This window comes from Penicillium riverlandense (assembly GCF_028828495.1).
Source record: "Penicillium riverlandense strain IBT 135883 chromosome Unknown utg000003l_segment0_segment0, whole genome shotgun sequence".
NCBI lineage: Eukaryota > Fungi > Ascomycota > Eurotiomycetes > Eurotiales > Aspergillaceae > Penicillium > Penicillium riverlandense.
In genome coordinates, this window is record NW_026643196.1 from 2,886,173 (window position 1) to 2,910,303 (window position 24,131).

General features: G+C 53.0%; 9 protein-coding genes across 9 annotated transcripts; 6 read left to right on the forward strand and 3 right to left on the reverse strand.

The window, feature by feature from the left end:
- Positions 1-1,318: 1,318 nt before the first annotated feature.
- N7474_004830 (CeGAL family transcription factor) lies at positions 1,319-4,135 on the forward strand (the record flags this gene model as incomplete). The annotated part of the gene is made up of 4 exons (XM_057196245.1): positions 1,319-1,435; positions 1,661-1,741; positions 1,795-2,570; positions 2,629-4,135. The coding sequence occupies 4 exons, from the start codon at positions 1,319-1,321 to the stop codon at positions 4,133-4,135; spliced, it is 2,481 nt and encodes an 826-aa protein (XP_057053641.1).
- Positions 4,136-5,085: 950 nt separating this feature from the next.
- On the reverse strand, positions 5,086-6,710 carry N7474_004831 (uncharacterized protein; the record flags this gene model as incomplete). Its single annotated transcript, XM_057196246.1, has 2 exons — positions 5,086-5,780; positions 5,837-6,710. 2 exons carry the CDS (start codon positions 6,708-6,710, stop codon positions 5,086-5,088), a joined length of 1,569 nt encoding a protein of 522 aa, XP_057053642.1.
- A 598-nt stretch (positions 6,711-7,308) lies between these two features.
- On the reverse strand, positions 7,309-8,598 carry N7474_004832 (uncharacterized protein; the record flags this gene model as incomplete). The annotated part of the gene is made up of 1 exon (XM_057196247.1): positions 7,309-8,598. One exon carries the CDS (start codon positions 8,596-8,598, stop codon positions 7,309-7,311), a length of 1,290 nt encoding a protein of 429 aa, XP_057053643.1.
- A 1,063-nt stretch (positions 8,599-9,661) lies between these two features.
- N7474_004833 (fatty acid alpha-hydroxylase) lies at positions 9,662-10,901 on the forward strand (the record flags this gene model as incomplete). Its single annotated transcript, XM_057196248.1, has 3 exons — positions 9,662-10,392; positions 10,445-10,693; positions 10,748-10,901. 3 exons carry the CDS (start codon positions 9,662-9,664, stop codon positions 10,899-10,901), a joined length of 1,134 nt encoding a protein of 377 aa, XP_057053644.1.
- Positions 10,902-11,458: 557 nt separating this feature from the next.
- N7474_004834 (putative RNA splicing factor (Pad-1)) lies at positions 11,459-13,321 on the forward strand (the record flags this gene model as incomplete). The annotated part of the gene is made up of 4 exons (XM_057196249.1): positions 11,459-12,102; positions 12,153-12,461; positions 12,518-12,997; positions 13,063-13,321. 4 exons carry the CDS (start codon positions 11,459-11,461, stop codon positions 13,319-13,321), a joined length of 1,692 nt encoding a protein of 563 aa, XP_057053645.1.
- Positions 13,322-13,900: 579 nt separating this feature from the next.
- ptcA (type 2C protein phosphatase PTC6) lies at positions 13,901-15,652 on the forward strand (the record flags this gene model as incomplete). Its single annotated transcript, XM_057196250.1, has 2 exons — positions 13,901-13,961; positions 14,019-15,652. 2 exons carry the CDS (start codon positions 13,901-13,903, stop codon positions 15,650-15,652), a joined length of 1,695 nt encoding a protein of 564 aa, XP_057053646.1.
- A 645-nt stretch (positions 15,653-16,297) lies between these two features.
- Positions 16,298-17,367, forward strand: N7474_004836 (CDP-diacylglycerol--inositol 3-phosphatidyltransferase; the record flags this gene model as incomplete). Its single annotated transcript, XM_057196251.1, has 3 exons — positions 16,298-16,487; positions 16,550-16,926; positions 16,999-17,367. 3 exons carry the CDS (start codon positions 16,298-16,300, stop codon positions 17,365-17,367), a joined length of 936 nt encoding a protein of 311 aa, XP_057053647.1.
- Positions 17,368-17,917: 550 nt separating this feature from the next.
- Positions 17,918-19,358, forward strand: leu2A (3-isopropylmalate dehydrogenase LEU2; the record flags this gene model as incomplete). The annotated part of the gene is made up of 6 exons (XM_057196252.1): positions 17,918-17,968; positions 18,042-18,062; positions 18,115-18,183; positions 18,255-18,350; positions 18,423-19,050; positions 19,129-19,358. 6 exons carry the CDS (start codon positions 17,918-17,920, stop codon positions 19,356-19,358), a joined length of 1,095 nt encoding a protein of 364 aa, XP_057053648.1.
- A 280-nt stretch (positions 19,359-19,638) lies between these two features.
- On the reverse strand, positions 19,639-21,026 carry N7474_004838 (anaphase promoting complex subunit DOC1; the record flags this gene model as incomplete). Its single annotated transcript, XM_057196253.1, has 2 exons — positions 19,639-20,495; positions 20,561-21,026. 2 exons carry the CDS (start codon positions 21,024-21,026, stop codon positions 19,639-19,641), a joined length of 1,323 nt encoding a protein of 440 aa, XP_057053649.1.
- Between the last annotated feature and the right edge of the window lie 3,105 nt (positions 21,027-24,131).

Here is a 24,131-nt window from a genome sequence, read left to right on the forward strand (position 1 = left end):
AATCAAAGAACGGACTAAAACGTTATCACCTTCCTGGTCATTGCGACGTAATGCCCGACGTCAACATTATGGGTTGCCACTTCCACCTTGTAGAGAACCTAAGGTTATTGTACCTCGCTCGCTCTCCATGGATTGGCTTGATTGGTTTTGCCATTGAGCTAAGCATTGTCAAAACATGGGTTCAGGGCCGCGCCACCCAGGGGCGGGCTTGCCATGCCAACGTCAGATTGAGCACTTGTTGACGTTCTGGACCTTTTGCAATCGGTGGTACACTCTCAGCGCAGAGATGCTTCCACTTTATGACCTAGGTGGGCTTGTTTTGGGTTACGGTGCTCCAATTGGTGTTTCCGAATAGGCTAAAGTACTGACAAGGGAAAGTCCTCAGCTTGATAGGACTGAAACTATCCTATTGAAGCACCTCCAGCATCTCTTTTCCATGACCTCTCAAGTCTGGTCGCTCGAGCGGGGCCTAGAGTCTGTCGGTTCTAAAAACCGAAATCCAACCACGAAGCAGACGGACTTTGTTCCTAGGTCCCTGAAACGGCGGTTGGGCCAATGCTTGATGGCATTTGACGTGAAATCTGATGCAGCGTCTCCGCTAGGGTATGGTTGATGGCAAATCGCGTGCTCAATCAGCAGTCCAATTCCGCACAATGAAGACGCCCCCGAATCGCCTCTTGGCAAGTGACGCAAATTGGCAATTGAACTATGAGCACTTGTGAGCGCTTTTTGGATTATGTTTGGTGGCCAATTCGTATGTCGGTATCCGATGTCATCACCAAATCTAGAAGAGACTCTAGACGTCCAGGTCCAGACCCAAACCCAGCTATCTTGTCTGAATTCACATATCCTTTATCCCTTTGAGAATTAGTCTGTCCTGTTTATAGGCTGGGTCCACTTAGACTTCTTATAAACCCCATGGTTACCCTCCCCCGCCTGACATCTCTATTCTGATCTCCCGGGAACCTCGGCCTCTGGATAAAAGACGCAGTACCTGCTTTCTGGTGAGAGCCAATGCCAGAAGCACTAAGCTCTACTATGCTGAGGTGAGTTTTAGAATCAAGAAGCTGTAGTTTGAGCTGCATCTTTTGACTGAAATTCTGCCAGAAGTTATTGTTTTGTGACTTGATATAGTGTTTGCATGTTTCAGCATGGCCAATCTCCAATTCCCGTCATGGAATGAACAGCAGAGTCTACTCAAGCTGTCCTGCGCGGATGTTGATACATGCAATCAGTTGTCTAGCGTGGTAAGCCCGGTCTGCTTGTCTGGACTCTATGCTCTCAATCCCCTGCTCACTCTATAAAACAGGAGAGCCAGATGCCTAATCTCCGGCGGACTGAGTCTGACCTGGGGGCCAAGAAGATGGCCATTCCGCGCCTCGCAGAAGGAGCTGAGTCGGCGTTCACCTCTCCAGGCAGATTCCACCGTCGACATGTCAGCCGTGCGTGCGAGTCTTGCAGACAGAGGAAGACAAAATGCACCGGGGACAAGTCTGGGTGTCGAAACTGCCGGGAAGCCGGCATTATCTGCTGCTATACTGACGGCAAAAGAGAAAAGTCCAAAAGGTGGGCGGCACCGCTCCAATTCTTGGGAAGCTGAAGAGTTGACTCGGCCTCTCCTGGAAAAAGGCAACTGGCAAGTCTTTCCGCAAAGGTACAGGCATACGAAGACGTTATCAGAAAACTGAGCAATCGATTTGGCGTCTCGGACGAGCAGCTCGTCAACATTGCTCTGGCCGTGGTAGGCAGCCTACCCTGTCGCCGATAACCGAGCCTTGTCTAAGATGGGAGCAGGATTCAGCTCCAGACCTTACTCTGGACCCCGACGCCCCAGTTGCGGCAATGGGGGATCGAAAGCTCTCTTGGAGGTCTGGGTCTGAGCCGCCGCCTTCTCGATCGTCCTCAGTCGCGCCTCCGGAGTTGGTGGACCACACCGAAGAAGACTTCAACAGAGACGAGACCGCGAGAGCAACCGGATATATTGGAAAGAGCTCCGAGATCACTTGGCTCCAGAAGCTGAGCAAGGAGGTTAGCAGTGAGTGCGACGCATGGTCAACGGCCCTTTCGAGCAACGCCGATGAAAATACCCTACCCTCCCCAAAGTTGACGCCGCGCCCTGAGAGTCAAGGTGACCCTTGGGTAGCGTCTTCGAATTACTATCTTGATGACCTGGAAATCCCCAATGCAGGGCACGTCGATACGTCGGAAATTCCCTCGCGTGAGGCAGCTGGAAAACTGCTGAATTCCTATCTGACATCTGTGCATCCGTCGTTCCCAATAATTGGAATATCGACTTTTGTTTCCCAGTTTCAAGTCTTCTTCAGCCAACCATCACTGAAACCAGGAAATAAGTGGCTGGCGATTCTTAACTTGATATTCGCAATCGCGTTGAAATATGAACAATTGACCAATGCAGACTTCAAAGAAGGCGAGGAGGGCCACCAGATTTATTTCTCGAGGGCCATGGCTCTGAGCTTGGAAGATCAGTTGCTGAACCATCCTGATCTGCAGCAACTGCAGGTAGAAGGACTTGCTTCCTTCTACTTGATTGCATGCGGCCATATCAATCGGTATGTCGGCAACCCTAATTTCGCGTCAAATCCATGCTCACAACTTCGTTTTGTCCAGAGCCTGGAAGCTTTCCGGTGGTGCAGTGCGAGGTGCATTGGCTCTTGGCCTGCATCTACGCAACATGGGAATGTGCACCTCGGACACATCCAAGGAGATACGCTACCGGGTGTGGTGGTCCCTGTACACGCTCGAGCATCTCCTCGCCGTGATAACAGGACGGCCATCCTGCATCATCGACAGCTCATGCACCACGCCGCTACCTGTTCCTTTTGACGAATGTGATTTCCAAAGGGACGAAGTGGCCCAGCTGATCAGCACAGCGGGACGTGGCTCAAACCATCTGGACCGAATCTCGGCCAACAGCAACAGCGCAGCCAGCCTGGACTCGTCTGCAGAGTCGGATGGGAACACTGCACCGGCCGAGTCCGACACGAAGGTGAACAGAGCAGACTACTTAAGGAGTCTACCGCCATGCATGTCACTGTATTTCCTACAACTAACCTCCTTGACCACTATCGCGAAGCGGATGACGGTCAAACTCTACAGCCCCGAGGCACAGCAGTCGCCCTGGGCCAGCACGGAATTTATCATTCAAAGCCTGATGCTCGAGATCGATTCATGGTTCATGAACCTGCCCGCAGCCTACGATTTCACTTCGACGCAGACATCGCAGTGTCCCCTCAGCCAACGCATCGGCCTGGCATTTCTCTTCTACAGCACCAAAATCGGCATCGCCCGGCCATGTCTGTGTCGTCTGGATTCTTCGCACCCAGAGGGAGAACGCACGCACGAATTCTGCAGCAAAACCGCTGCTGAATGTGTCGAGGCCGCATGCCACATGTTGACCCTGTTCCCGGACACCCCGGACGCAGCGCTGCTATACCGCATGTCGCCGTGGTGGTGCACTCTCCACTACCTCATGCAGACCTCCACCGTTCTGTTGCTGGAGCTCGCACTCAAGGTCCAGCATGTCCCGGAGAAGGCCAGCATGGTCCTCAAGGCGGCGAAGAAATCCTTGGACTGGCTGGCTGCTCTGTCCAAGACAAACATGGCCTCCAAGCGAGCCTGGAAGCTGTGTGAGGGATTCTTGCGCAGGCTCGCGCCTCACGTTGGTATCAACATGAGCGACTTCCCCGACAGCGATGAGGTCCGGGAAATTTCTGTCCTGGATGCCGCAGACGCGACTGATCCCGCTGCACTCATTGAAGACCAACTCCCCACCGCTGCGGACGAAGACGACTTCGTCACATTTGATCCTGCCTCCACCATACCTACCTCCACTGCCACCGCAGTTGACGCCATTGCCGCAGAGCTAGACTACATCGCCTGCCCACCAATGGACCAGTCCGATACTTCCCTAGGAACGGATGTGCCCTACAACCTGGAGCCGTCAGATCTGCTCGATCAATTTATGAAGCCGGAGAAATCCGGCTCTGGACGCAGCTCCTACGATGATTACTTCCCCTGTGACCCGGCCGCTGGCCAGATTACGGGTTCTTTCTTCCCGGCGGGACCCAACCTGGATCTTGATTTAGGCTACTTCTGGGGTGATCCTGTTTGCTGATTGGGATTACCTTGGTCAGGTACACTAAAAAAAGCAACCAGGAAAGAAGGAAAAACAACGAAAGGTGAAATCAAAAAGATAAAGACGGAAAGAACGGCTACACAAAAGTTATACCAAACACAGCAGTCTGTGTGCCTAGCATGGATGAGATGAAGTTCAAAATGATTCCAAGACTGATTTCCCTTGTTTGTGTTCTGCACTTCACTTGTATGATGATGAAAAGGACAAAAGAAACAGAATTGCCATTGCAGCTGGTCGTAGAGGCGCAGCAGAGGAAAAGTTATCTGTTCGCTGTGTTCATCGATATTTTTCTAATAGAATGCTTCTTTTCTAAAGAGGAAAAAGATAAATTTACATCTGCATCTACGTCCAAAGAATATTTCTCCTCCTAAGAGCTACAAAGGAAGAGGTAAATCGGCATGTTCATTGCAGTCAGAGCTGTCATCTAAAGTGGGTATTCATACAAACAAGAAAAAAGAAGATATGTTACAGTCTTCACAAATCAACAGCGCCAGTATCTCCAATCTATCAAGCACCGAATATGCATCTGGTATCCTCCTCCTCCTCCTCCTCCTCCTCATCCATGTCATCAACACATGCAGAAGAGCAAGCTAAATCCCTATCCCAGATAGCCTAAATCCAGACACTCCAGATCACGGGCCACCCGGAACAGCACTCTGGCTTTGCATGAGGGTCTAGACCGGTCCTTGTGGATATGCGTTTGGGGAATAGGACATAACATCATCATTTCGTAGCACCGTAAAGTTATCTCAGCGCCGACAGGCTGAGTGGAGCACAAGTATTTTCTTTCTTCTCCACTGCGGCAAAGTGCCGCGTGATAATGTGCGCGCTCAAGGGAAAAAGGGGGGGGGGGGGAAGGGGAGGAATTGGAATCCAGTATTTGGTAAGCGTACGAGGTGGGGAGATTTGGAGGGGTTGTCTTATGCTTCTCAGGCTTCCCAAATTCGTTTCTTGGCTGAGAAAACCATGCGTCCGGCATCGTCGAATATGTGCTCGGGTGGCGCAGCGGGTATGGTATTGCTGAAAAACAGGTGCCGGACACCAGCGAGTCCCTGGTGGGAAATGGTGGCTTCATGGGTCCAAGTAGAAGCTGAATATGACCACGACGCTTCCTTTGTCATTAGGTGCTGGGGTATGGGAGACAGGTTGATGCCTAGCAGGCCACGGCCATCCATTATGTACTTCTCGATGCATTCGAGGGCTGGGAGAAAGCGTCGTCTGATGCCGCAGCCGGAGTGGTTAGTGTCGATCTGGTAGTCTGGGTACTGCTTGAGAGAAGCGATGATTCCAGTGATATCTGATGGTGGTTTGGTGTTCGTCTGTCCATCTTGGTGGTTTTCAATGTCGAACTCTGGGTCGAGGAGAGTAGATCCTAGAAATATCGTCTTGGATCGCATAGAAAAGAAACGTATCATTTGGCCAAGCTGGAAGATATCGCATTCTCGGGAGTTGCTTAGGCCTCCACGGCATTGAATTTGATGCGTAGAGGAGGGTATGAGTGGTGCAGTTGTGTAAAGGTGCTTCGGAGGGCTAGGGTCATCGAGGGCTCGGTAGAGGCGAAGGAAGTGCGCTTGCAAATCAGTGATTGTGTTCATGACACACTGACGGCGGTAGTACAACTCCTCTGTTGGAAATTTAGTATTTCTTTACCAACAAGGCGTTTACATGAATAGACCTTACCTTCGACACCATCAGGAAGATAGCGCCATCGCCCACAAGTTGGAGCGGGCTGTTCCGGACCACTGTCGACCCAGGACTGAGAGCCTCTAACTACCAAGGCATGCGAGCTGACCTGGATGCAGTTGCACAGCTTGAGAAACAAGGAAACATAGATATATTGCCGTATGCGATCCTCGGCCATTGTCTTCCAATCCCACGCCCGAAACTGAGCGAAGAAGGCGGGGCGCTTGTTGCCAAAACGATAGTTGATGCTGTGAAGAGCCTTTCGCACCGCCTCGGGCGAGTTAAATCGATCCGCGATTTCAATGAGCTTAGCAATCGGCGCAGGAGACAATATCCGCAGTGCATCCTGGAAGGAATGACGGTCTTCGCTTGTAAGCGAATCCATACAGAGTATACGGAAGAACATCTCCATAGCGTCCACACCGACGAATCGAGTGGTCTCATCCGTGGGAATTTGAACGACCGGGATCTCAGGTTCGTCATCAGAAGTGATCATTGCGTTAGGTGAGGATGAGGCGTAAATCGATTCAAAGGTCTTCTTCTGCTCGTGGAATTGTCTGCCTTCTGCGAACTTGCTTGGATCAAGCAACGCCCGGAAGTAAGGACTGGATTGTATTAGGTCCTTACTATTCACCTGCCACTGATGAATAGTGGCCTTTGAGGGCGGACCACCGTGATCATTGATGTATTCAATGACCAGGTCGCCGTCCTCCACGACCGTGCTCGTATACTTGGTCACAGTCGTCCCGGTAGCGCAAGAATCACCCAGAAGTGAGGTGAACAGACTCTCTGCCTCACTCTGGAGCGCTACACTTGTGATCCGAGCTCCTAGGCTCTGCGCCTGGGGCAGGGGAGGGAATTCTGAGCCCATGGCTGAGGGTTCTTCGCTGATTCAGCGCTCAGAGTGTCCCTATAACGGGCTTTTAAGGACAAAGCCCATCTGAGGTGACAAAAGCTGAATGCCGGGGTCTTTCCTATGTTTTTGTGTGAGCAGATAACTCTAGCATATTTTCTGTTCAGGAACAGACTCACCGATGAGTACTTTTGTCATTCGGTGGTACTGGTCTAAGCCAAAATGAGTAAGATCCGAGCAGTGCAAGAATCGAAAGAGCAGGTCGTCTCTTTCTCAATTGACTGTTGATATGGTGACTCAGCACTGGCACGTGTTCTGGATTGCCGTGAGCGCCTTGTTTTCCAGGCAGCGAGATCCTGCCTCAAATCAAGTACATGCATTTTAGGTGTTTTGAGTGCTAAGGAGTGATGGAACAGTTCAAGGAATGGCCTGAAAAACGGCTTAATTTCTAAGTACACTAGTGAATCTCCAAGCGATAGCAATAAAGCGCGCTAGGAATCGAACTAATGAAGTATAACGGCATTCACGGCTCATCATACCTGAAGAAGAAAAAGGAAAAGTTTGTCACATTGCAAAATAACAGGGCATCATTAGACATAGCGGACACACATCCAGCTCATGGGAGCGAAACAATTGGGACATGCAAGATATTCAGCCCCGGCTTCTCCGCGGTGTTCTTCCTCTCAAGCTCTCTCTTCCTCAAGTTGACCTCCCGAAGCTGAATGGCCTTCCCAATAATGGATTCCAGCTTGAATGCATATTGAGACTGTGTGTCTTCACGGTCCTCCATAGGCACACCCACACCCAGCTGTGGTGGTACAAGTGAGAACAGAGCCATCGAGTGCGACTTCTCTAGGTAGGTAGATTCGGGCGAGCGCTTGTTCACAGGGAGCGGTAGACCCTTTTCGTCCATTGAGTCTAGGTCAACCAGATCGTTTCCACGGCCACTGGTGAACCAGGGCTCGGTGGATAGAAAACCACAGACAAAGTCCTGGTTCTGTCGTGCTGACTCGATCGAAACCCGGCGATACTCCGACTTGAAGGACGAGTTCTCCGAAACAGGCATGATGTACACCATGCCGCGTGCCAGCAGCGGTGGCGGCAGGGGGCCATCCCCAGCTGCTGCAACGAGACGGCTCTGCAGGAGTTTTTGGAGGCGCGGATCCGCACTCGGTTTGGATTCGTCGTCGATGGTCTCGGTTTGCTGGGTGATCGTCTGGGTGAGCGAGATGGTTGACAATTTGCGCGTACTCACGCCCAGGTTGTTCGCGGCTAGTTCTTCCCAGGAATCGATTTGCTGGACATTACCCGTGCTCGCTTCCTCCGGGGTGCCGTCATCAGAGGATCCGCTGCCCGTCTGCTCGGCGGAGATTTCTGTTTGGATGTTCTTCACCGTCGCCGCGACGGTGTCCCGAGCTGCGTCTCTGAGCGAGGAAATCAATATGTCCATTCCTGCCTGTGAAGCAGCAATCCCGGGAGCGTAGCAGGTCGCGAGACCTGACCACGTCGCCAACTTTACGGTCCCTTTGGTATATTTCTTCTGGATGAGGTCGCGCATGGTATTACGCACGACATGCGAATCCTTGATCTGGGCTGTAAAGTCGACGGTGCAGTTCATCATCTTGCTTCCCTCCCACAGCAAAAACCGATGCTTCCTTGCCAGATAGGTGAGCTGGTCAATTGTCCCGTCGGTCCAGTCATTGATGAGCTCTGCGGCGACTTGCAAAACGGCAATGTGAGGGCCTAGGTCCGCTGCCAATTGGACCAGCGTCTCCGAGTCATTGACATTGTGCCCCGTCAGCACGCAGACGGGCTGTCCATGAGGTAGTCCTGGCTTGGTGGCCACCAATGTGTGGAGATAGGCCAGAATAGTGTTGTCTGTGAAAGACAGCGAGACGTCCGTCATCTTGAATTACGGGGAGGGAGTATGTATGATGAAAAAGCAGGAAACGAACTACCGCGACCGATCAGATGGAGCCGCAGACTAGTTATGAATGAATTCGATCCTTTAGCGCGAGGGAAGCAGGTCTGGATCAGAATTAGCCCGGAATTTCTTCCCAACCAACACCCCCCACCTCAGGAGTCGGAGTGGCGGGTTCATCCATAATATGCTGTTAGGCTCCTGGCGGGTCACTCACCCGGCTTGCAAACAAACAGTGGCCAATGATGGCGTTCGGAGGCAATCGACCGTGTGAGGGGCGTTCGAGCACTAGTAATTGTTGATCGCAGCGAGATGAGGGGCGCTAACTAACGACCGGGCTTTGCACTAGTTACGCCGCACTATTTAGCAGGAGGTGGACAGTCTGTTGCAAACTCGTTTAAACTTGCGATACGCTCTGCTAGAATCACGATTTGCACCTGCGAAGAGTCGATCGGTTGCACCGGCGCAATCCTGGCAATCCTGGATCGGCCGTCCACTGCACGGTCTCTGCAGCCTTATCCAGGTAGGATCGTGTCGCCTCTGACGTGCTCAGAGAAATATATATTGAATAGATCTTGTATACCTAGTAGCCATAGAGATATACAAGAATATTACTGGGTAAGATGTTCAAATCACCTCGGGCGGACAAACAATCTCCCTTATATAAGCAGTCACATGGGCCCGCTAGCTCCGAATCAGGTTAGTGTCGGACTGATGCCTGAATAATCCATTCAGTTCTGGTTTGCTTTTGCTTTCCCTCCTTCTGCCTTTTGCTTTCAACTTTCGAATCTACTTGTCTCCTTCCTCCATCCTCGCATTCCCTTCTCATCCGACTCCTGGCCTTGGCGTCGATTAGCAGTTTGTGACAGTTCGAAATTGCCTGAACCGGCGGGTCCTTCGGCTCCCTCTCACGCCACACGGCCCTCCCCTGAAACTTTTATTTCTTATCGCCCGTCTGCTCAACAAACAACAACCCACCCCCTCGGGCTTTCTCTCTCCACACTCGCTGCAACCTGACCCTGCCGTATCGGCTGGTTTTCCCGTGATCATGCCTGGACGGGTTCTGCCAACCTTCACCCCTGCCGAGGTCGAGTCGCATAACAGCGCCAAGTCCTGCTACGTGACCCTCGGCCGCAATGTCTACGATGTCACCGACTTTATGGACGACCACCCCGGTGGAGGCGATCTGATCTTGGAGTATGCGGGCAAGGATGTCAAGGAGATCATGGAGGACGAGGTCTCCCATACCCATGGCGACGCCGCCTATGAGATTCTGGCGGACTGCCATGTCGGCTTCGTGATCTCGGATAGTTCGACCGTCCCGACAAAGGGGAAGAGCTCTGCGACAGACGTGGGAGATGAACCATCACAGGCCGTTTACGGAACCACCGGCATGTCGCGCGAAGAAGACCTCTCCGTCGACACGGACTATACGCAAGATTTTAAGACACACCATTTCCTGGATCTCAACAGGCCGCTGCTTATGCAGCTCTGGTTTAGCGGGTTCTCCAAGGAATTTTACCTCGAGCAGGTTCACCGGCCTCGCCACTACAAGGGAGGCGAGTCCGCGCCGCTTTTTGGCAACTTCTTAGAGCCGCTCAGCAAGACGGCGTGGTATATTATTCCAATCGTCTGGCTGCCTCCTGTCACCTACGGAACCATGCTCGGATTTGCGGGCTTGGGGAACCCGGCTGCCGCTGCCGCATACTGGCTCGGTGGTCTCTTTCTCTGGAGTTTGATCGAGTACATCCTGCATCGCTTCCTGTTTCACGTTGAACGGTATGACCACCGACCTCTTCTATATATATCATGCTCCTAACCTTCTACTCAGGTGGCTTCCGGATAACCGTGTCGGTCTGACCCTTCATTTCCTGCTGCACGGCATCCACCACTATCTCCCCATGGACAAATACCGACTTGTCATGCCCCCAACACTGTTTGTTGTTCTCGCCGCTCCATTCTGGAAGTTGGCGCATGCAGTGTTCTTTTACAACTGGTATGCCGCTGTGACTGTGTACTGTGGTGGCATTTTCGGCTACATTTGCTACGACCTGACTCATTACTTCCTCCATCACCGCAAGTGAGTTGATCTCTGCCTTCTTCACCGCTGGTACCAACGCTAATATCTGTCTAGCCTTCCCCTGCACTACAAAGAGCTCAAAAAATACCACTTACAGCACCACTTCGCCGACTTTGAGAATGGGTTTGGCGTCACTAGCCGGTTCTGGGACCGCATCTTTGGCACGGAGCTAGAGACTCCGCCTCCTAAGGGTGCCAAGGCACAATAGACGCTTGGCTCCCAATTCACTATCCAAGGCTATTGCGTTTGGTTGCCATTGTCCTGGCCTTTTGAGGGGTTCATTTCATGTACAGCGCGCTTCACCCTTTTCAGCACATAGTGTGGACTGGCGGAGTTGATTCATCTATCCTTTTGTCCAGCATCACTAACCAGTACATTATCCGATAATCATAATGAAGTTACCAATATTCCAATTATCTCCTACAAAAGTTGCCTCGTACTCTGTTCTGCATGCGTCCTTCTCTTCCATCCGGCCACACAAAAAACTTTGAATATCACGTGACTGACTTTGCCTCAACCTAAGGATCGTCCTTGACTGTTCGTCCGTCACACCTCATTCACTCCAAATACACCTCCCAACCCTCGAGTTTCTCTCGTTTGGCCTGGATTTCGATTGCTCAGAACCGTCTCTCAAACTGCTAGAAGGGTTCGACCGTCAAGTCTGCCCCTTTTTCATTCCACACTCTGACTTGAAACCCAAGTGACAATCCCTCCCCCCGGACTCTCTCAACCACAACCAAACGTCAGGCTGCCTCTCTCCACACAATGTCCGGTCTTGATGTAGAAGCACTCCTCGAGTCCACCGCTGCTCCAGCACAGGAACCCCGCAAACCAGACGATCACGATGACCGTTCTCGCGCGGATGCCAGCGAACCGCGAGACCGCGACCGCTCCCGAGATAGACGCCGCCGCCGCGACCGCAGCCGAGATCGCCCCCGTGAACGTGATGCGGACGGCGATGAGGACATGAAAAGCCCGCGCAGCGAACATGGCAGTGCTAACGGAAGCCATAGAAGCCGAAAGAGGAGCAGGAGTCGTGAGAGCGACCGCCGTCGTGCTCGGCGCGACCGTTACGGCGGCGACGACCACCGCTCCAGCGGTGATTTCTATCGTGGTCGAGGACAGACACGTACTCGATCCCGGTCTCCGTATGATGATCGCCACTACCGCCCTTCCCGCCGAGAGCGCGAGGATGAAAAACGCTCGCGCCGCGATCGTGAGGGGCGCCGTCCGAGCCCTCGTGCCAAAACCCCCGAGCTCAATGAGGATGAGCGGGATAAACGGACTATTTTTGTGCAACAGCTTGCCGCGCGTCTGAGAACCAAAGAACTGATGGCCTTCTTCGAAAAGGTTGGCCCTGTTAAAGAGGCTCAAATTGTCAAGGATCGTGTTAGCGGACGGTCAAAAGGGTAAGATTTTCTTCACTCATTTCTATTTCGTTTGCTAACTGAGTATCTAGTGTCGGCTACGTCGAATTCAGAAGCGAGGAGTCCGTGCCTCCGGCGATTCAGCTTACCGGCCAGAAGCTTCTAGGCATCCCCATCATAGCTCAACTGACCGAGGCGGAGAAGAACCGCCAGGCTCGCAACCCAGAAGCTAGCTCGGGCCAAAACCACTCGGCACCATTTCACAGACTTTATGTGGGTAACGTCCATTTCAGCATCACTGAAAGTGACCTACAGAATGTCTTCGAGCCTTTTGGCGAACTTGAGTTTGTTCAACTGCAGAAAGATGAGACGGGTCGGAGCAAGGGTTATGCGTTTGTGCAGTAAGGTTCCCTTTTTCACCCGCCTCAAGAATGTTCTGGCTAACCGACCAACGCAGATTCCGAGACCCCAATCAAGCCCGGGATGCTTTGGAGAAGATGAATGGCTTTGACCTTGCGGGACGGGCCATTCGCGTTGGCCTTGGCAACGATAAGTTCACTCCAGAATCGAACACCACGAATCGCCCGCAGAGCGCTTCCGCAAACCAACAGAGTTTCCAGGGCTCATCATTCTCCGGCCATGGAGGACGTGGCGTCCAAGCTGGAGGGTCGAACAACTTTGACCGTGCGGGTGGCAGAGAAGCCGAAAAGGGCGGCGGCGCCAGTGCTCTCGATGACACAGATGTTGCCGGTGTGAACTTCAACAACTACAGTAGGGACGCGTTGATGAGGAAGCTTGCACGAACAGATGAACCCGAGCCCTCGGTCGATGACCAACAGAAGATGCTCCGGCCCAAGACCGAGACCAAGCCGTTGCCCGTCAATGTCAACATGGCAAGCCGATGTGTGTTGCTGCGCAATATGTTTGATGCTGCCGAGTAAGTTCCTCCCCTCCTCTCTGCTTTCTTTTCCCTTCACAATGCTAACTGCCAATCCCGTACAGAGAAGAAGGAGATGCCTGGATCAAGGAGTTGGAGGATGACGTCCGCTCCGAGTGCGAAGAGAAATATGGTCACGTTGTTCACATTTCGCTAGATCCCAACTCTCAAGGCGACATCTACCTGAAGTTCGACCGCGTCCAGGGCGGCGAAAATGCCATCAAGGGTTTGAACGGCCGCTTCTTCGGCGGCAGGCAGATCACCGCCCAGCCCGTGGTTGATGCCGTCTACAGCAGTCTCTTCTCGCGCACCAAGGCCATCTAACCGCTGCCTGTTCTTGTTCTGGCACATTCTCTTGCAGGCAGATCATGAGCAAAACTCTGCCCCTTGGTAGGTGCCAATTCTTCTTTTTCCGTTTCCAGCATTTTCTTTGTTCGCCAGGGGAATCCCCATCTGCTACTCGCAAAATGATTTTGTCTCTAGGAACGTATTCCTCCTGCCTTGGTTGCATCCTCTAGTCTTTAGTTCAATTGTACAATGCATTTCTTTTTTCTCTTGAGGCATATCTAATAGTCGACCTGCTACGTAAGGCCGCCCAGGCTGGTAACTATTATTAATCATCATAACAAAATTTCCCTAGTCACGATATATATCACCACCCCCAGAGATGATAGAGACTAGCTACATTCTCTGGGAATTATATCCGCCCAAGAACTAGCACTAAATAATTGCATCTTTCTCATTCTTCATGGTAACTAACTCCAAGTCCTCCCGTGCTTATCTGCCGACGCTCGGGCCCGACTGTTTGTTCCCCCCACGCTTTTTTCCCTTGACGGGGCCACTTGCTCCTCCTTGACTTCTCTCTTTTCACCTCTCGCGCCTCCTCTCAATGCCTCCCCCTTCATGATCGTCACTTCGGCACGGCGCGCACCGGGCCAGGCCAGGTTCTTGGCCGACTCCTCCTGTACGTGATCGATGTGATCTCCGATCGACATCTGGACACTTCATCTGACCAAACCAGCTTTCCTCTTGCCGCGGCGAGCACGACTCCGCTACACCACTGAAGCATCCAACGACCGGCCAGCCGCAACGAGACACCGCCAGTTCCACGACTATTTCGTCACGCATATCCCAAGCTCCTCCCTCCATCCCGATCCGCGCGGACCGACCTCTTCCTTCCACAAACTGCCTCGCTCCGCGTCGATCCCACACACTGGAGACACCCCCCGATCACCGACCAACTTCCAGGCGCTGGTAGGCCGGGAGACGACTGTGGTACGCGTTCCACTGCGCAGCGCCAAGCATCACTTTGGGGCCGTCAGCGCCCGTGGCACTCGCCCGAGCAATGAAGACGCATATCAAGCCGGGGTCATCGATATTCCAGCGTTCGCCAAAAGACCACCCGCGTCGCTGACCATCAAGCGAGATGCTGAGGCTCAGAGCCGAGAGTCGCGCGGCGCGCAGACCGCCAGCGGAGATCCGCAGGTCTTCTACTTTGGCATCTTTGACGGCCACGGCGGGGCCGAGTGCAGTGCATTTCTGAGAGATAATTTGCACGAGTACATCCAGAATACGGCTGCCGATTTCGAGCTCGAGTCGAGCCTGCGTACGACACAGGCGCCCAAAGTGATGGAAGGGATAGAAGAAACTGCAGAGATAGACATGGCTACTACGTCACTACCAGTGATGCAGGGAGGAAATCGACAGCGCATCGGTGATCTGGAGAAAACCCTGGTCCAGAACTGGAGACGGTTAGTGGGCGGCTATTTCAAACGGTTCAAGCCGCCAAACTTCTTCTACTACGGGACCGAGTCTGCAGTAGACGCTCGAGCAATGGGTTGCGCCTCGATTGAAGAGGTCCTGGAGTATGCGTTCTTGCGCGCAGACCTAGATTTCATGAAAGCGCAAGCGGCCAAGCGTGACGACGATCTGGTCCAGGCTGAGAAACCATTGAATGAGGACGAGATTCTGCACAGTCCCAGCCAGACTCGGTCCATCAAGATTGGCGGACGCGCGCGGTTCAAGGGTGGCAGCACTGCAAGCGTGGCCATGATCTCGACACCGACGCCGACCCCGTTCTGGCACCCCGCAGGGCCGTCCAGCCTACTGGTCTCGCACGTGGGCGACACGCGGATTATGCTGTGCTCCACCGCCACGGGAGAGGCCATCCCAGTCACATCCAACCACCACCCCTCATCACCCATCGAAGCAAGCCGACTGCGCCGGTACGCGGCCACCTTCGTGACCGATTCCTTCGGCGAGGAGCGTATGAGCGGGCTTGCCAACACGCGAGCATTTGGCGATGTCCAGTCCAAGCGCATCGGCGTTTCTGCTGAACCCGAGCTGCGTCGCATTGAAATGGGCCCCGCCGAGTTCTCGTTCCTCGTCATGGTCTCAGACGGTATCAGCGGCACGCTCCTCGACCAGGAAGTTGTGGACATCATCAAGGAGGCCCGCACGCCGGACCAAGGTGCCAACGACGTGGTCAAATTCGCGACGGAGGTCACCAAGGAAGGCGACAATGCCACGTGCCTGGTCATCCGACTCGGTGGATGGGAGCGCCGACTCGAAGGCGGCGTGGGAAGCCTAGGGACGAAAGAGTCTCGCGAGTGGCGGCGACAAGAAGCTACGGATCCGCGCAGGTCACGGACATGATATGGTGACAGATGGGACGGTGGATTGTACATATTAGGGCTGGCATATAGTTTCCGTTTCAGTATAGTTTCTGGTGGGTGTAGGAAGTATCTCGGTGCATCAATAGAGGGTTTTTATTGCATTAACAGATACTAGCTAAGGCATAGTTTAGAGTCTGTACAAGTAAACTACTTGTTCATGTAGATACCCGGTACATTCTCTAGCAAACCCTAAGAGGAAAAACCCCTGGCACAACAAATACGCTTATCACCTCTCTCTCATCCCTTATCGCCCTCGGGAATTTCTCCTTCACCAACTCTCACTTCCTAATAATCCCCGTCACAATCAGCTTCTAACCATCCACCCTCTCTCGCGTTCTTATCAGATCAACACGCACACACAGACACCCCCTCTTGCTCCGGAACTGGTGGGTGTGGATCCCTCCCTGGTCCGCGTTGTTGTCCTCTTTTAAACCCAAACGTCGGCAACAACGCTGGTCCGTCCCTCAACCCAAAACACCGCAACTGATCCAATTGCTTCATCTGTCCAGGGACACCCAGGCTTTGGACGAACTCCAATCTCTACCTACGCTGCAACTGATCGCCGTTCGAGCCGCTGAATTGAATCATCTGTAACACACATAGCTCCCCTTCGCAAACCAACACAATGAGTGCACGAACACGAAGGCAAAAAGCGCTTGCCGCGCAGGGATCGGAAGGAGAGGAATCTCCAGACAGCAATGGCGCCATGCTGACGCCCTCGAAGAGTCGCACACCATCTAAGAAGCGAAGCCGGTCCGCCATCCGGCAAGAGACGAAAAGGGAGAACGTGTTTCTCTTCGCCCCGAACCTGATCGGTAGCTGGCCCCGTGCTTACCGTCTATATGACTTGCCCTCTAACAAGTGTCTTTTCTCATAGGGTATTCTCGCATTGTCCTGGCCATCGCGTCGCTCTACTACATGCCCCTCCACCCCCGGACCTGCTCCCTCCTTTACAGCGTGTCGTGTCTGCTGGACGCATTGGACGGCTACGCGGCACGATACTTCAACCAGTCGACCACCTTCGGCGCTGTGCTGGATATGGTCACGGATCGCTGCAGCACCGCCTGTCTGCTCGTTTTCCTCAGTTCCGCCTGGCCCCGGTGGGCGATCGTTTTCCAGGGGCTGATCTCCCTCGACCTGGCGAGTCACTACATGCACATGTATGCGACGCTGAGCATGGGCGGCCAAAACCAGAGCCACAAGAACGTGGAGGCGACTCGGAACTGGGTGCTCTACCAGTACTATCACAGCAAGGTGAGAGAGTCCATTTGGTTGATGCTCCACGCGTTTTTTTTTTTTTAATTCTCTGACCCTCTCTTTTTACAGGTCGTCCTGTTCATTTGCTGCGGGCTGAACGAGCTGTTCTTCATCGGCCTGTACCTCCTGTCCTTCTCCTCGCCGACCCTCTCCCCCTCGCTACTGCAGCCCGTTCCCGAAGCCGTGCCGTCCTCGGCGCAGCCCGGGAACCCAGCGCACCCGGCGCCAGCCAGCCTCTTCGCCAGCCCCTGGAGTGCTGGTGCCCTCGAGCTAGCGCGCGCCAACAAAATCGACAGTTACTGGCCTTGGGTAGTTACCAGCATCTCGGCACCGGTCATGCTGTTCAAGCAGTTTGTCAACGTGGTGCAGCTGATCAATGCCAGCCGGTGGCTAGCGGAGGGCGACGTGAAGGACCGGCGCGCCAACAAGAAGAAATAATCGACTGTCCAGCATTGTCTGCGGCTAGTGGACTGGTTTTACTTTTCTTGTATTCTCTCCCTCCCTCCCTCTCGTGATGCATGGCTTCGGAGCTTCGGTTTGTGATTTCAGGATCTGCGAGCGGCTCGCACGGATGGTTGGTCTAGGGGTGAAGGGACATTCAGATCCTACGTATCATGAGCGTGTCTTGGGAAGCTCCGGGAAGGCCCTTGGGTTTTAAGGATGTGTGGTTTTGTGTCTGTACAGTGCACACGGTGTTGTGCTTCTTGTTGTGTGTTTGTCCTCTCTTTTCTCTTTTCCCTTCTCTTCGTTCTTATCCCTGAGATATATCTTTAATGCAATCCTTCGTGTTACACACGATCCGTAGATGACGTCTCCTGCATCACCCTAGCTCTGGCCCGACACTCCGATCTCGGCGTTGGCGGGGCCCAAATAATTCACCCGCTTTTCCTCGACCACATCTTCTTACGGAGCTCCAATTGACTCATTGACTCTTTCTCCTACATTTAATTTCTCTTCTTCTTGCACCCTCGCTTCGCCCCTTCGCAACATGTCGTCCTTCAACGTCGTCGTCTTCGCCGGTGACCACTGCGGTCCGGAGGTGCGCTCTCACCCCAGAAAAAGCTCCCGCCATGACGTGGGGTCAAGTTGAATCAGTACTGACAGAGACACAGGTCACCAAGGAGGCCATCAAGGTGCGACGACCTATATGTAATGAAGAGCAGGACCGAATTGACACCCCTCTAGATCCTCAAGGTCATCGAGAAGAAGCGCGGTGATATCAGCTTCAACCTGCAAGACCACCTGCTGGGCGGCGTGAGCATCCCCCACCACACTGCACAACCAAGTCGACGGGTCAATGCTGATTGTCGCAAATAACCAAATAGGCCTCTATCGATGCCACCGGCTCCCCCTTGACGGATGAGGCTCTCACGGCCGCGAAGAACGCGGATGCCGTCCTGCTCGGCGCAATCGGAGGACCGGTACGTCTCTCCTTCTCCCCTCCCCATCTCACCAAAAAGAAACGCATACTTAACCATCCCTCCCTAATATAGAAATGGGGTACCGGCGCCGTCCGCCCAGAACAAGGCCTCCTGAAGCTGCGCAAGGAAATGGGCACATTCGGCAACCTGCGACCCTGCAACTTCGCCGCGCCCTCTCTCGTCGATGGCTCCCCCCTCAAAGCCGAGGTCTGCCGCGGCGTGGACTTCAACATCATCCGCGAGCTAACAGGCGGAATCTACTTTGGTGACCGCACCGAAGACGACGGCAGCGGATTCGCAATGGACACGGAGCCGTACTCGCGCGCCGAGATCGAGCGCATCACCCGGCTGGCCGCGCACCTTGCTCTGCAGCACACCCCGCCGCTGCCCGTGTGGAGTCTCGACAAGGCGAACGTCCTCGCCACGTCGCGACTGTGGCGCAAGGTTGTTACTGAGGTTATGGAGAAGGAGTTCCCGACTGTTAAGCTCGGTCACCATCTTATTGACTCCGCCGCTATGCTTATGGTTAAGGATCCGCGCAAGCTCAATGGGATTGTCGTTACGAGCAATCTGTTCGGTGATATTATTAGTGATGAGGCGAGCGTTATTCCTGGCTCGTTGGGACTGTTGCCGAGTGCGTCGCTTAGTGGCGTGCCTGATGGGAAGACGCGGGTGAATGGTATTTATGAGCCTATTCACGGTATGTCTTTGACTCTTCCCCTTGTTTCTGCTCTTCTGTTTTATTGTTTTCCTTTGGGCAATGCTAACACTGCCTCAGGTTCCGCCCCTGACATCGCCGGCAAGGGCATCGTCAACCCCGTCGCTGCTATCCTCTCCATCGCCATGATGATGCAGTACTCCTTTGGCCGGTTCGACGAGGCCCGCATCATTGAGAAGGCAGTGAGTAACGTCATCGAGGCGGGCGTGCGCACCGGCGATATCGGCGGCAAGGCGACCACCGCGGAGGTCGGCGATGCCGTTGCTGCTGAGCTGGAGAAGCTGCTCTAAGCTCTAAATGTGTGTGTGTGCGGTATATAATAAAAGAAGATTTCGGTGTAGAGAGGGAAGGTCTAACAAATGAATACCCGTTTTGAATCATTCGCCGTGATGAAGATAAATCTAATGTGATAGGTACTGCCCGGACTCAATCCATATGAAGTAAAAAAAGGGTATCTTGATGCAACGCAACTCCGAACAACTGTAGAATGATGAGCCCCATTTTTGTACCAGTAAAGCCAGCCAGCTTCCCCCCCCAAACACCTGCGCATGCATGGATGTATCCAGCTCATTAGCGAATCACCGGCTCACCCATCCAGTCTGGTTCGCTCAGCCCAGAAGTCAACGACAATCTACCCGCCTCGACATCTTCATTGCCTAGCGAGTCATGGCCGAGGACACCCTGGACGCCGGCGCGAAGGGAATGGCGAACTTTATGCTGACGATGGCGGTCATCCGCCGAGGCAGATGGCGCAGCAGCCATTCGGCGGCGGCTATCATCACACGAAAAGACCTGGAAGCCGCGCACATGGGTATCTTTCCCGTTCTGGTGGTTCTCGACCACGCGCATCTGAATGACCATCGCCTTGAGCACGTTGCCCGCATAGATATCCTGTCGGTGGTCCTCATCTTCATCGTCATCAAAGTGATCGCCGTTCTCGGCGTCGTTCGCCCCTGTCTCCCCCACATCATTCTCATCGCCGTTGTGCCGATGCGATGCCACAGTCCGTCTGGACGACTTAGCCCGATGCCTCGGTCTTACGGCAACATCATTCCTCACCCAGCCGCCATTCCGTCCTCCGACTCCCTCCAGCGGCACATCCACCCACCCGCACGGCGTATCGCCTTCCCACGTAGCAAACTCTACGAGATCGTTCCCGCCCATGCCCGCCAGGAAGACCATCTTTGTAGGCGTGTAGCTCTCGTCCATCTCGAAATCGAGATAAACGCGGATGCGCACCACGGCGACAAGTTTGAAGAAATGTAGCGTCAGCGTGTGCGGCTGCGGTCCATCGGATTGCCAGTATTGAGACGGGGACGGGTGTCGCAGGGCGGCGACACCGCAGCCTGGTTTGGAGGTCGAGACGGTCCAGGAAGCAAGCGAAGAGATCTCGCGGAGATTTGGTGGTAAGGGGGAAGGTGATGTTTCTGTTTCTTTTCCCATCAGCCAGCTAAACAAAACAGGAGATCAAGGGGAGTGAGTGGTAGCGTACCTCGATCGTGCATCTCTTCATCCGCGTCTTCGTCCTCGCCGTCCAGCTGGTCCGCTGTCATATCCTCCACTTCTTCGCCATCGATCTCCTCCGAGTCATCTATATCGTCATCATCTTCTTCATCCTCAGGATCCAGGGGAGCATCCATGCCCATCGCAGACGCTTGCGGGTGGTAATCGTCGTCGAACTCGTCTTCGTCGTCCATCATCTCCTGCGCGTTGGGGTCTGAGCCCGACGGACCGAAGACTGTGAAGGGGTTCACGCGCGCAGCGGGGTCGCCCGCCGCGACGGGGACCGTGTCGGGAGTTACGAGTGCTTGTGGCCCTGCGGTGGTGGGCACATATCGGTGGGTGGGATTGGAGGGGGTGTGGCGCGAGGGCGGTGTTTGGAAATGGCTGGGGAGTTGTGTGCCTTGTCCATTGTTCTGGATTGTGTCTCTGCTATGACGGCGGAGGTGACGAGGCATGGCTGTTGCAAGTAGGAGAAAGAACGGTGGTCGGGAGTGGATGTTTACTGGCACAGCTCGTTGCCCGAACGGGTTAGCTGGCGCGGCTACTATCTACGCTATCTACTGGCAACCAACACTCGGTGTCTTTCCGGCTTCCTCTACACTGTTAAAGAACAATTCAATTGTGAAACCTGAGATTTATCATGGGTTCATGTCTAGACGAACTAATCTCTGTTAGCAATGAACATTTCGGTCCAGCCAGGGTCTGACTTACTGTCGCTGCGGCGCGCACAACCGCCTTCAACGACGCATCCTCCTCGTTACCGTTGATACCGATTTCCCAAGCACTCTTCCCAGAGATACTAGAGCATTTGAAATAACCTACAGTCTGATAAGGCTTGTTGGTCCCATTACCATCATGCTGGCCTTGTCCTGAATCCATCTTGTCCGTGCTCTCTTCGAATCAGGCGTGGAAGTTCCATATAAGAAGCAGACCCGAGTCGGATACTAACCCAGTTACACTGGATATTGCTGGAATTCCTTCAAATCATCGCACTAAAGAAATTTCGTGACCTACAATGCATCTTGCCGAGGTGAGCTCAATACAAATCCATTATCCGAGTCTTGACCGATGTTAATCGCTGAGTATCTACTCCGCCGCTTGTACCAAATCCAGATACGATCTGTGTTCGGCGTTCCGGGAGACTACAATCTAGCCACACTCGACTTCGTGACACATGTGGCCTGGAATGGATAGGGAATGTCAACGAGCTCAACGCCGGTAGGATCGAATTTCCATTTCCTACCTCACCTTCGCCACTAACACGTTCTAGGCTAAGATGCCGACAGATACGCCAGAATCAAAGGAATATCTGCTATAATTGCCAGCCTCGGAGTGCGCGAGCTCTCTGCCCTGAACGCGTTGGCCGGTGCCAGCGCGGAGCTCGTCCCTGTAATCCACATTGTCGGATACCCAAAGACTACAGCGCAAGAGAAGTATCTGCCCATGCATCATACGCTGGGAGATGGAAATTTTGATATATTTTAGACGTCAGTGCACGCATCTTCAGCAAGGTTGCTGTTCTGAAAATCTCCGCTGATGCCACTAAAACCATTGATGAGAGTATTGTACAATGATCCAGCAGGCCCGTCTACATCGGGTTATCAGCACGGTTCACGCAGTGAATAGGGGTACCTCATAAGAGCCCGCTCTCAATTTTGCCAATTTCATCACCAACGTTCAGTCAAGGCACTTTGGAGTAAGGTTACATTACAACTGAATAGCGGGAATCCCCCATTCTGGCACGACCAACACTCCCCTGTCTATAAGTTCAGACACTCTACGGGATTTAAACCTAGTTAACCCCAAATTATAGACGACCTACCTTCACACTTTGTCCGAGATTTCACTTACAAAGTTATCACTACATATTGCATAGGCGCAGCTCGTGTGTGCTCGTGCCAGTTCAGGATAGCGGCGAAGCCGATCCACTACCCGTGACACCCACCCTAACCCCCCGCCCTACCCCCAGTGTGTCGTAGACATGTTGAATGGAACAAGTTTATTCCATGAAGATCGACATCGGGTCCTGATACTCTGAGATCCATCTGGTCGCACGGCTGCGACGGTGGCTTGCGCCTGTAACACACTAATGGAAGGCGAGACGATCTAAACATCCGAGGTTATTTCGATCTATTCAAGCCACCCGCCCTTTCTGGCAATCAAGCTACGATCGTATATCCACACTTCGCCACGTTTTTGAGCTAATATTCCACATACCCTGCAAGCATTGTTATTGTTTGACAGGCAGGCTAGTGCTTTGACCACTTTCCCTTGTCACGGTCAGCTTCTTAGAATTCCAACGAGAATCAGCCCTGGTCAGCCTTGGTCAGCCTTGGTCAGTCTTGTGATAGAAGAATAGCCAACACTTCTTTCTCTCTCGGCTCTTCAACTGTGCTTCAATTACGACATCGTCTATAGCACGGGTCGCCGAAGCTCCCCGAGTGATCGCGTATGCACTAACCACGGCCTGAAACGCCTGGAGGAGATCTAGTCTGGGTATATTTCATGAGAATGTTTACACCTCTTTCCCAAATAGGACACTCGCCTGTGACTAAGAAACCCACTTAGCAAGTTTATTTACCCCTAAGTGTCTCTACAAAGTGATAGATATAGAGCGATACGTATGTAGAAGAACCTAGTTGATCATCCAATAATCCACGTGATGTCCATTTTCGGTTATGCACGCCAAGTCCGTGTTTCAAGTCTAACCAGGAAATTATGCACGTCGTTGGGGGCGAGGCTCATTAGACCTTGTTACCGTGTTGATCCCGCGTGGTAACTGACAGGCTTGCCCCTTGGCTGCGTTAATGATCAACCCCAGCGTGACATTCCAGGATCCGAATGCTAGATCATCCACTGTATTAACCCAGAACTGTTAGCTGATAGCTCCGCCTTGTAACATCGCTACGAGCAGCCTCGTCTATAGTGAGTTCGGTCAGAATTTAGCGTTGCCAGCTTTGTCTCGTCGCATGCTCACATCACCGCCCCTCTGTCTTATCTGCGTGGATGCGAGTCAGACATTGCATTGGCCCCAAAAAAAGAAGAACCGCATATATGCAAGGGCCTGGTTAAGCCAAGCATTTCTCGAAAGCATAGAACGTGCAAGGCTTCCTGAGTGAAGTGGAATTTGGAACCCATAGAGCAAGCTGAAAGTAGAATATATTGGAACCAGAGACATCAGCTAAGCTGAGGTAATGCTGAACAGGAAACTCCACATCGGCTAGTTATCATGAGCTATGATCAAGAGCAGGCACGAGTATGTAGTACATAAAATTGTGTATTAGCTCCACTAGACTTTGGGGTCCGCGCGAATTCTAGCCAGCCTTGTGCCTCAAGCATTGCGTAGATCGACATTACTTGGTTACATCAATCCAATCAAATGGTGCTTTCCCTGAGTTATGAAACGCCTTTTGTCTCTTATTCCATGAGATACCCGCAGTTCTATGTTTTGGAACGCTGTCTTTGACTATCGTAGCAGTTGAACAGTCCGGCTTCTACTCCGCAATTGGAGATCGGGCTTGTGCGCGGGGGGTAATTTAACGTTACAAGAGATGTATATA